Raw genomic sequence first — 10907 nt, forward strand, 5'->3', positions numbered from 1 at the left:
GACTTGGCGGGTTCGGGCATCCTCACGGCTTCCTGGGAAACAGCGTCAGAGAATGATGTGCGCAGGCGCAGGGACGCTTCTTATGCAGGCTGCACGCTAATCTCACTGTGCCGTCGCCTCCATCTCATTGGCTCAGCTCGTCACGCGCTCCAAGCGGCCGTTGGCTCTCGCGTCTCCGTTGTCTGAGCCGCWTCGGCTGCTCTGGCTCAGGACTTCATCACCGGCCGCTTTCTACCTGTCATGGCCGACCTGGGGCCTCAAATGCTTCAACTCGTTTACGGCTTTATCTGAAAGCACGTGATCTCTTATAAGTCACATTTTCCTCTTACTGATGGCTCACAGTTGTCTTTGACGTGATCACAATAATACGCCACCGTCAAACTAAAACACAACAAAAAGTTCACCACATGGTAAATGAAAGTCATAACCGTCCACTGGCTAATCCAAGACTTTGTTGATCTWAMTTTTKTAGACGGTTGGTTATAATGGTGTCAGGTGAGTTTATTGAACAGGTTTATGGAAGAAAGTTTKTCAAAAATTTCACGAGAAGCTGGAAAAGRCTCCAGGAAATGATGCAGGYGCAGCCAGAGAATACAAAATCTGCTATATTAGAACACGTGTCAAACTGGAGGCCGGGGGGCCAAATCTGGCCCGCCACAGCTTTTTATRTGGCCCTTTGGGCTCCAGATTACRTCAGTTAGTCCCTCCAGTTTTTCTCAAATCTGCAAAATTCATACAAAATCCACACAAAATCAACAGATCCCCACATTTCTTTTCCWGGTTTTTTATAAAAAATTCTTCTTGAAATTGTCTGAAAACACTGGGTTTAACCCTTGTGATTGTGAGGACCGAGGCAAACGATACACGTGTGAGGAGTCGGTTGGACCCCATTTCTGGACACAAGGGTTAAGTGACGGCTGCCTCAGCATTACTTCATGTCGAGCTATTGTCCATGACCGATATGGCGAGTAATAACATTTAGCATCATATATTTTCAAAWACAAAACCACAAACATTCACAAAATCCTGGACGGACTGGTCAGTGTGAAAAGATGTTCAATATTTAATTTGAAGAAACAGACAAACAGCCTTCATTGATATTTTAACAGCTTAGTGGGTTTTATACCTTCTGGCACTACTGGCCCTTTAAGAACCTTCAGGTTTTTGCTACAGAAGAAGTGAGAATGAGTTTGACGCCCCTGCATTAGATCAGTCCGTTCAGAAAACAACATCTGACAGCAGTAAGTTGAGGAACAAGTTTGCGTTAGTTTCACTACATCTGATTATTTCAAGTGTTATTAATGGTCCAGTGTAAAACGAAGGAAACATGTCTTGAGAAGTGTGGGTGGCTCTTAAAAGAGCCGTTGTTTGTTTTGTGCGTTTGCGGTCGGATGAGATTTAACCTCCGAAGCCGTACAGGGTGCGGCCCTGCCTCTTCAGGGCGTACACCACGTCCATGGCGGTCACCGTCTTCCTCTTGGCGTGCTCGGTGTACGTCACGGCGTCACGGATCACGTTCTCCAGGAACACCTTGAGCACGCCGCGGGTCTCCTCGTAGATCAGGCCGGAGATACGYTTGACTCCGCCGCGGCGAGCCAGGCGGCGGATGGCGGGCTTGGTGATRCCCTGGATGTTATCGCGGAGGACTTTACGGTGCCGCTTAGCGCCGCCCTTCCCGAGTCCCTTTCCTCCYTTTCCACGGCCACTCATGATTCTCTCGCTGTGCGTCGATGATGATACACTGACTCCGGAAGGCTGAGCGTCCGGATTTAAATACATGTCGCGGACCTAAGTGACGACAGTCGGCCAGACGCGTTTCTACTTCCGCCTCAAGTTGCCAACGACCAGCGGACACATTTCCGCTCCGAGAATTGGATTGGAAAATAAAACACCGTCAAACTAGGAAGCGCCTGCGGAGTTGTGACGTCTCAAAGTCTCCTCGTGATTTCACGTGGAAATAAAAGCAACATAGAAACGAAACAAAAATTTGACTGTAATAAATCCCAATTGTCTATTTTCCTCATGAATCAACCAACAGTTCTCACAATTAGGAACCGTCCAGTAAAAATACTGCATTTTGAAGCAAACTCGTGGCCGTCTTTTGAAATTAGCAAACATGTTGAGAAAGTACTTTACTTTCTCAAATGATAAGATGTGAATTTGTAATGGTCGTGCTGGTATTCTGGGCTTCTACTCATTTTCCTCGGGTGTTTTTGTACATGCAGAAGCTTATTGACAAGCAGCAGATCCTTCTTTAAGAACCACTTACAGGATCTGGAGCTCATGGATGTTGGCGGACTGATTTTATAAAGGCGGTTTGAGCAACGGAATAACTGAAGGTCTGTATGAGACACTTAGTATTTGCCGTTTTTTCCCCTTTTAAGGTCAATCACCTTTTCCCTCCCTCGGTTTTGACTTCAGATGACTGGTGTTAACCGGGTTTTAATCCATCTCATACTTTATGTATCTCAAGTATATTGTAGAAACTTTGACCCTTCAGACAGAAGTAGGTGGCTCTTAAAAGAGCCGTTGGRTTGTCGCTCGGGCTGCGGACGTTTACTTGGCCTTGGCCGGTTTCTCGGTCTTCTTGGGCAGCAGGACAGCCTGGATGTTGGGGAGGACGCCTCCCTGAGCGATGGTCACGCCGCCCAGCAGCTTGTTGAGCTCCTCGTCGTTGCGCACGGCCAGCTGCAGGTGGCGGGGGATGATCCTAGTCTTCTTGTTGTCGCGGGCTGCGTTCCCGGCCAGCTCCAGGATCTCAGCGGTCAGGTACTCCAGGACCGCAGCCAGGTACACCGGAGCTCCGGCACCGACGCGCTCGGCGTAGTTCCCCTTGCGCAGCAGCCTGTGAACACGGCCCACGGGAAACTGGAGCCCCGCACGGGACGAGCGGGTCTTGGCCTTAGCTCTGGCCTTGCCACCGGTCTTTCCGCGTCCAGACATCTCGTTTCGATCAAACACACTTTCACTTTCACCAAACGGGAGGAAAGAATGCGTCAAACAGGAGCGTCGGGGATTTATACCTGCCATCTCTTCGCTGATTGGCCGCACTTCAGCACAAACGTAATCCTCCAATCAGAATAGCGGGCGTCAAGTTCTCACAGCAGACACAACACTTCCGCTCACCGCCGGATGGGGCCTACAAAATAAAACACCGAAGCCTGGAGGCCTAAGTGATGTTTTCGGAGCACAAAAAGGCTGAGAAGATAAAATTATATTTTCATATATTGTCCTGTATTTATGATGTGACCAATAAGTAAATAGTAAAAGTAAATTGTTTTGACTAAGAAAGCTTCAGGCTCCAGGTCAATGATGATCTTATTTTATAGATCATTTATGGAATCTGTGCTGACCATTTGAATCCCCTGTTGTTTTGGAAATCTTAGTATTAGGTCAAGAAATGCATTTAGCAGAGTAATACATATATACTTAATAAGATATTAGGATATGAACAATATACACCTACAGAACTGTTTAATAAACAGAAAAGCTAAAGACATTCTGGCGGTTTTACAAGCTGATTTCCAGTCCTCAGTATAAAAACTAACAGCTACAAACGTTTTTGTTTTCCTAAAGAATTTTTTATTTTTAATGCAGGACAATGCAACCAGGGACATTTTTTACCATTTCACTTTTTATTTATTTCATAAGCTTAAAGATTTATTTTAGAAAGACCTAATTTTCCAAATTTCTTTAAGCAAAAAATAAATCAAACGAGAACAAAGACCATTCAGTGAGTCAGTCCTCACGTGGTGTCCGTGTCACATGACCAGCCGTACGGCTGCTGCTCACCGGTTCGGTTCGGTGGGAGACTCCCGGTCTGATGTGTGACAGGAGAAAAAACTTCACCTGTGACGCGCCTTGCTAAGTGGGAACTGGTTTGTTTTACACAGGCTATCGTCCTGTTCCTGTTCCAGATCTTGTTCCAGATCTGGTTTCCAAGTGGACCAGACGAGCTGACCACCCACTGAACCAGAACCGTCACATCCCTGCAGCTCCAGTCTGGTCGCAGGTATTCTCCTCATCCTCACTCTGGAAGGAACCAAACTGAATTTGAATCCGTTCCCATCATTCCTCCCACCTCAATCAAGGAGTTGAACCGTTAAATTTTGCCTTTTTTAAACGAGAAAAAAACATTTCTGGTATTTAAAATACTTATTTGTGTGAATTGTTATAAATATTTAATACACTTTAATAATTTTGCGCTGTGTGGTTGTCTGTGTGTTTATCTTTCCCTCCAGCAGTCGAACCAGCCTCATTATTAACTAACTCATAAATAATCATTCTACTATGTAACACATGTTACAATAAGGAAGCGCGTCATGCTGGGCTGTTATGATTATTTTTTGTCAGTCGAACATGATAACATTTCTGTACAGATCATGTATTGATTTATATTTGATGCCTTTTTATTATTTTTACTTTTGGAGCTTTTCATACTTTCTTAGTTTTTATGTGTATTTATGTAAAGAGTATTATAAATGTAGCTAAATTCCTGCTAAAATATGTATTGTAGTTACAATGCGATGGGTGTGTTTTAGCGCCCTCTTCTGGTTGGCTGTAAATATGTCAGGAAACCTGCGCTCTGCTGTGGTAAGTCATACAATCCGGTGCTTTTTGAAAAGTATTATAAAATATGTTCAAATGATGACTTGAGATTTTCTCTAATTACGCATTCAGGACAAACCAGAGGAAGAAAGCGCTTTGTTTATGTTTTTCTGTAAAATCCAACCCTCTGATCTCAGAGTATTTATGATATGAAACTATTTATATTAATATAGTTGCTGTGATATTAATCTCTTATTCGGGATTGTAATAAATCTGAATCTGTTATGTAACACACTCTTAAACAAGAATCCGGTTTTAGCATCAGTTCAGCTAAACTTTGGAAGAATAATTACGGATCACTTTTTTAGATAAAATATTCTGTGAAATTAGTAAATGTTCCTACAACACTTGTTCTTTAAAACAACTAAAGTAAGAGCAAAGAACAACTGGAGGTAAATTATTGTCATAACCTATTATTGAGGATTAAGTTAAATTAGTTTGCTGCAGTTTCTTGAGGTAAATTAAAATAAGACAACTCAGAAAAACTGACTTGGAAAAATCTATTACACTTTATTTTTATATTATTTTTGACAAATGGGAATCCTGTTGTACCTTAAACATCTTTGGTTTATTCTGATTGATTTAACAAGAAATCTCTCAATATAATAATTCAGATCATATTCAGTTAATGAAACAGAAAATAAAGGAATATTTAATATAGCATTTCATGCCGTTAACGAAAAAGGCCACAAGGTGGCAGTATTGTATTGGAAGTCCCACTGCAGCGTTGGATTTTTTAAAACTTTATTTCAAAACAAATAGCATCAACTAACATACATAGAGGAGCTTTAACACAAAGATAAATATCACAATATTATCAAAAAATAAGAAACAATCACAGACATTGATAGTGTGGATCTTAAACTTTTGCAATTGTCAAAGTACAATGAATAAAGTAAAAAAAAGCAAAAGTTAAATCAATCAGTCAATCAAATTTTATTTGTATAGCACATTTCAGTAGCAAGGCATTTCAAAGGGCTTTACATGATTAAAAAACAGTATGTGACATTGACTAAACACTAAGAAAGAGAAAGAGATTTTGAAGAAAAAATATTAAGAAAGATAAAAACATTAAAACCCGCACCCCTTTTCAACCAGGGGGGACGACACCAGTACCCCGTCCTTATCTGGGATTCTAACCCTCTGGGACTTTAATGTTTTGTGGTGCTAAACCGTTCAGTGATTTATAAACTAACAACAGTATTTTAAAGTCTATTCTCTGAGCTACAGGGAGCCAGTGTAGGGACTTTAAAACTGGTGTTATGTCTCCATCTTCCTGGTTTTAGTCAGAACAGCAGCAGCAGCTTCTGGATCAGCTGCAGCTGTTTGATTGATTTATTAGTCAGACCTGTGGAGACGCTGTTGCAGTAATCAATGCGGCTAAAGATAAACACATGGATGAGTTTCTCTAGATCGTGCTGAGACATAAGTCCTCTAATCCTGGAGATGTTCTTCAGGTGATAGAAGGCCGACTTTGTGACTGTCTTAATGTGGCTCTGAAGGTTCAGGTCAGAATCCATCACTACTCCCAGGTTTCGGGCTGATCGCTGGTTTTTAGTTGTAATAACTGAAGCTGTGCATTGATTCTGGTTCGCTCCTCTTTAGGTCCAAAGATAATAACTTCAGTTTTGTTTTTGTTCAGCTGCAGAAAGTTTTGGCACATCCACATATTTATCTGTTCTAACCATCTATTCAGTGATTGGATGGGTCCAGAGTCACCTGGTGACATCGTAATGTAGAGCTGTATATCATCCGCATAATTGTGGTAGCTAATCCTATTTCCTGTTATAACCTTAGCCAGTGGGAGCATATAAATATTGAAAAGAAGGGGTCCTAGGATTGAACCTTGGGGTACCCCACATGTGACCTTTGACCTCTCTGATGAGAAGTTTCYGATTGAAACAAAGAAATCTCTGTTCTTTATGTAGGATTCAAACCAGTTGAGCACTGGACTGGAGAGTCCGACCCAAGTTTCCAGTCGGTTCAGTAAAATGTCATGGTCAATACTGAGGTCCAACAGAACCAGCACTGTGGTTCTCCCACAGTCTGTATTTTTATGGATATCATTGAACACTTTGACTAGGCCGTCTCTGTGCTGTTTAGTTCTGATAAACCTGTTTGTAAATTTCTGCTGCATTATATTTGTTCCTTCGATTGAAATGGAGTCATGACAGTTTAGATCGTTTAGATGTTTTATGATAAACAATGTAAACTACGAGGAACCGATTTAATGACCAATTAAAATTATTTTTTAGATATATCTATGTCATTATTGTTAATGAAATGCTCATATACCACTCACCATTACTGCTGAGTAACTGATTTATCAAATTACTATTATTATCAACCCATTTATAAAGAAACAATCATTTGTTTTTATGTATTATATAAACATTTTTCCACGTGATGCAGTAATGACAACAGTAGTTGTGTTTATATAGAAAAGTCCAACATAGAACCTGATGATGAAATGTAACTAATTTGACTGAAAGTTTTACAACTGAGAAACGACAACGCAATAAAACATTTAGAGCGACTTAGTTTACTGAACCGAAGATTTAGGAAAATATCCCACATGGAGTTTTGATTATTTACAAATCTCTTAATCCAATTAATGTTTAATATTTGATTAACAACAGTAAATATCAAAACATCTAAACCTCAGTCAGCTAAAGAGTTTGAGAACATTGGAGTGTTTTTGTACAGATATTTTAAAAAACACAATTCAGTTGTTTCCCCATTGTTTCTACACTTTTAAATTTTGTAGAGTGATCATCAACTTTTTCATAATACTGTAATTTACTTGCTTTGTTGTTTTTAAGCATTAAGTTTAATTATTTGTCTATCAGTAAGTATCTGTGATGTGCTCACATCACAAATACAGAACAATATATGCAAATATAATTTTATCTCAGATAGGCCTGTCACAATAACAAATTTTGCTGGAGGATTAATTGTCTAAAAAATTATTGTGATAAACGATAATATTGTTTCAAGACCTTTTGACACTGATTTAATGGAAATGACTAATACACACGATTTCCTGATATATACACTTTATTTTCAAAAGAACACGTTACACTGGAACTGATAAACTAAATAAAACCAAAAACAAAAATAAAATGGATTCTCAGTCTCCATTAACAAAAAACGTACTTGAATAAAAACTAAACAACATAAAGCCAAAGTGGAAATAAATACTGCATTCAACCAAAAGAGTGCAGATTATGAAGTCTGTAAATTATATTGTCCTTCAGTAATCACTAGATTTAAATAGAGGAGATGGTCACATCCCACTACCTGATGCAATAGTTCACACTACACCATTTTTGCTTCTATTTTCCCCTTGTGACAATCTTAGAACGTTGGCCGATCTAACCACTGCACATCCTGCAGTGTGTGGTGGGTTACGGTAGATCGTCGTGGCCGCTCCGATCTAAATCAGGGTTTTTCCCCGACTGGGAGCTTAACGCGGGAGAAAGCGCGGATTCTCCTCCGTGCTTTCTGAGGGGAAATTACTGAGGGGAATCCCAAACAGCTGACACGGTGCAACACGAAGTCCAGCGGACATCGGAGATGATTTGTGGTATCATTAATGTTTATTCAACATTTTGTGCAAAGAATATAGAAATGACAAGGAGAGGAGTTGGAGCCAAATTGCTACCTCAGCTGATAAACCCGGTAAGTTTTCAGCGGTTCTTTGTTAACATGACATAAATAGGTTATAATGATTTTCATTATATCAGGACTTTACGCTGACTCTAGCCACATGCATCACAGGTAGATTCTAGTAAAGCATTGATTAATGCCTGGTTTTAAAATTAGTTAACTGGACTTGTAGCCATTATTTTGTGCCCATGTAGCTGGACACCACAAGGCACGACGAACCCGTTATACCTAGGATTTGATTTCTGTCGGCTAATGTGTGGTAATTGTGCGGCAAAGCTAAAGATGTTTGAGAGCCGCACTGGGATAACTCGGGGAATTCTAAACTGTCCGACGCGTGCTTCAAATAAGTCCAAGCCGCTTCTTTGTTGTTGCAATCAACTATTTATTTCACTTTGATTGTCTTGGCTTCAGATCTTACACTGACTGACCAGGCCAAACCATCCAATAGTGCCAACAATAAACGGCATTAAAACACGGTCAACAGAAATTATGACCACCCGGTGCACCCACTTCCTCAAACATAATAAGCCAGCACGCCAGTATGGCTCGCATTCATACCTTCAGTGACAGCCACGCCCAACCTCGACACACCCACCACCCAAGTGTCAAAGGCATGCGCTCCCGTCACCTCAATAATCATTCATTTTATTCATATGGCTCTTACATGTGGTTTGGTTTTGAAAATGGGCCGACAACTCGTGTAATGTGTGCTGGACATTAGACTAAGGAAATAAGGAAGGGAGGGTCAGTGGAGGGACCGGAGCTGAGCCTTTTTTTTATTCAGTGTCATCAACAGAAAGAAAAAAGGCCGGAAGAGACGATAAAGCCGATAATTAAAATGAGGTCGATAGGTTTAATTTATCGTCTGATTAATTGATTTATCGTTTATCGCGACAGGCCTAGTCTCAGCCTTTTTGTGCTCCGAAAACATCACTTAGGCCTCCAGGCTTCGGTGTTTTATTTTGTAGGCCCCATCCGGCGGTGAGCGGAAGTGTTGTGTCTGCTGTGAGAACTTGACGCCCGCTATTCTGATTGGAGGATTACGTTTGTGCTGAAGTGCGGCCAATCAGCGAAGAGATGGCAGGTATAAATCCCCGACGCTCCTGTTTGACGCATTCTTTCCTCCCGTTTGGTGAAAGTGAAAGTGTGTTTGATCGAAACGAGATGTCTGGACGCGGAAAGACCGGTGGCAAGGCCAGAGCTAAGGCCAAGACCCGCTCGTCCCGTGCGGGGCTCCAGTTTCCCGTGGGCCGTGTTCACAGGCTGCTGCGCAAGGGAAACTACGCCGAGCGCGTCGGTGCCGGAGCTCCGGTGTACCTGGCTGCGGTCCTGGAGTACCTGACCGCTGAGATCCTGGAGCTGGCCGGGAACGCAGCCCGCGACAACAAGAAGACTAGGATCATCCCCCGCCACCTGCAGCTGGCCGTGCGCAACGACGAGGAGCTCAACAAGCTGCTGGGCGGCGTGACCATCGCTCAGGGAGGCGTCCTCCCCAACATCCAGGCTGTCCTGCTGCCCAAGAAGACCGAGAAACCGGCCAAGGCCAAGTAAACGTCCGCAGCCCGAGCGACAATCCAACGGCTCTTTTAAGAGCCACCTACTTCTGTCTGAAGGGTCAAAGTTTCTACAATATACTTGAGATACATAAAGTATGAGATGGATTAAAACCCGGTTAACACCAGTCATCTGAAGTCAAAACCGAGGGAGGGAAAAGGTGATTGACCTTAAAAGGGGAAAAGATGGGAAATACTAAGTGTCTTATACAGACCTTCAGTTATTCCGTTGCTCAAACCGCCTTTATAAAATCAGTCCGCCAACATCCATGAGCTCCAGATCCTGTAAGTGGTTCTTAAAGAAGGATCTGCTGCTTGTCAATAAGCTTCTGCATGTACAAAAACACCCGAGGAAAATGAGTAGAAGCCCAGAATACCAGCACGACCATTACAAATTCACATCTTATCATTTGAGCAAGTTAAGTACTTTCTCAACATGTTTGCTAATTTCAAAAGACGGCCACGAGTTTGCTTCAAAATGCAGTAATTTTACTGGACGGTTCCCAATAATTGTGAGAACTGTTGGTTGATTCATGAGGAAAATAGACAATTGGGATTTATTACAGTCAAATTTTTGTTTCGTTTCTATGTTGCTTTTATTTCCACGTGAAATCACGAGGAGACTTTGAGACGTCACAACTCCGCAGGCGCTTCCTAGTTTGACGGTGTTTTATTTTCCAATCCAATTCTCGGAGCGGAAATGTGTCCGCTGGTCGTTGGCAACTTGAGGCGGAAGTAGAAACGCGTCTGGCCGACTGTCGTCACTTAGGTCCGCGACATGTATTTAAATCCGGACGCTCAGCCTTCCGGAGTCAGTGTATCATCATCGACGCACAGCGAGAGAATCATGAGTGGCCGTGGAAARGGAGGAAAGGGACTCGGGAAGGGCGGCGCTAAGCGGCACCGTAAAGTCCTCCGCGATAACATCCAGGGYATCACCAAGCCCGCCATCCGCCGCCTGGCTCGCCGCGGCGGAGTCAARCGTATCTCCGGCCTGATCTACGAGGAGACCCGCGGCGTGCTCAAGGTGTTCCTGGAGAACGTGATCCGTGACGCCGTGACGTACACCGAGCACGC

At 42.5% G+C, this 10907-nt stretch overlaps 4 protein-coding genes across 4 annotated transcripts; 2 read left to right on the plus strand and 2 right to left on the minus strand.

Moving 5' to 3' along the window:
• Positions 1-1039: 1039 nt before the first annotated feature.
• Positions 1040-2420, minus strand: LOC103460788 (histone H4-like). The gene has a single exon (XM_008403095.2). The coding sequence runs from the start codon at positions 1777-1779 to the stop codon at positions 1399-1401; it is 381 nt and encodes a 126-aa protein (XP_008401317.1). The 5' UTR covers positions 1780-2420; the 3' UTR covers positions 1040-1398.
• Positions 2421-2510: 90 nt separating this feature from the next.
• LOC103460787 (histone H2A-like) lies at positions 2511-2969 on the minus strand. Its single transcript, XM_008403094.2, has one exon. It carries the CDS (start codon positions 2941-2943, stop codon positions 2557-2559), a length of 387 nt encoding a protein of 128 aa, XP_008401316.1. The 5' UTR covers positions 2944-2969; the 3' UTR covers positions 2511-2556.
• A 6446-nt stretch (positions 2970-9415) lies between these two features.
• Positions 9416-9874, plus strand: LOC103460786 (histone H2A-like). Its single transcript, XM_008403093.2, has one exon. The coding sequence runs from the start codon at positions 9442-9444 to the stop codon at positions 9826-9828; it is 387 nt and encodes a 128-aa protein (XP_008401315.1). The 5' UTR covers positions 9416-9441; the 3' UTR covers positions 9829-9874.
• A 90-nt stretch (positions 9875-9964) lies between these two features.
• LOC103460790 (histone H4-like) lies at positions 9965-10905 on the plus strand (the record flags this gene model as incomplete). Its single annotated transcript, XM_008403098.2, has 1 exon — positions 9965-10905. A coding segment is annotated over exon 1 (297 nt), but the record flags the coding sequence as incomplete, so codon positions are not given.
• Positions 10906-10907: the final 2 nt, after the last annotated feature.

This window comes from Poecilia reticulata, unplaced genomic scaffold (assembly GCF_000633615.1).
Source record: "Poecilia reticulata strain Guanapo unplaced genomic scaffold, Guppy_female_1.0+MT scaffold_291, whole genome shotgun sequence".
In the NCBI taxonomy this organism is placed as follows: Eukaryota; Metazoa; Chordata; class Actinopteri; order Cyprinodontiformes; family Poeciliidae; genus Poecilia; species Poecilia reticulata.

Bases quoted from the DNA above. Each gene is read 5' to 3' on its own strand.
- LOC103460787 (XM_008403094.2), bottom strand. From the start codon at position 2,943: ATGTCTGGACGCGGAAAGACCGGTGGCAAGGCCAGAGCTAAGGCCAAG.
- LOC103460786 (XM_008403093.2), top strand. From the start codon at position 9,442: ATGTCTGGACGCGGAAAGACCGGTGGCAAGGCCAGAGCTAAGGCCAAG.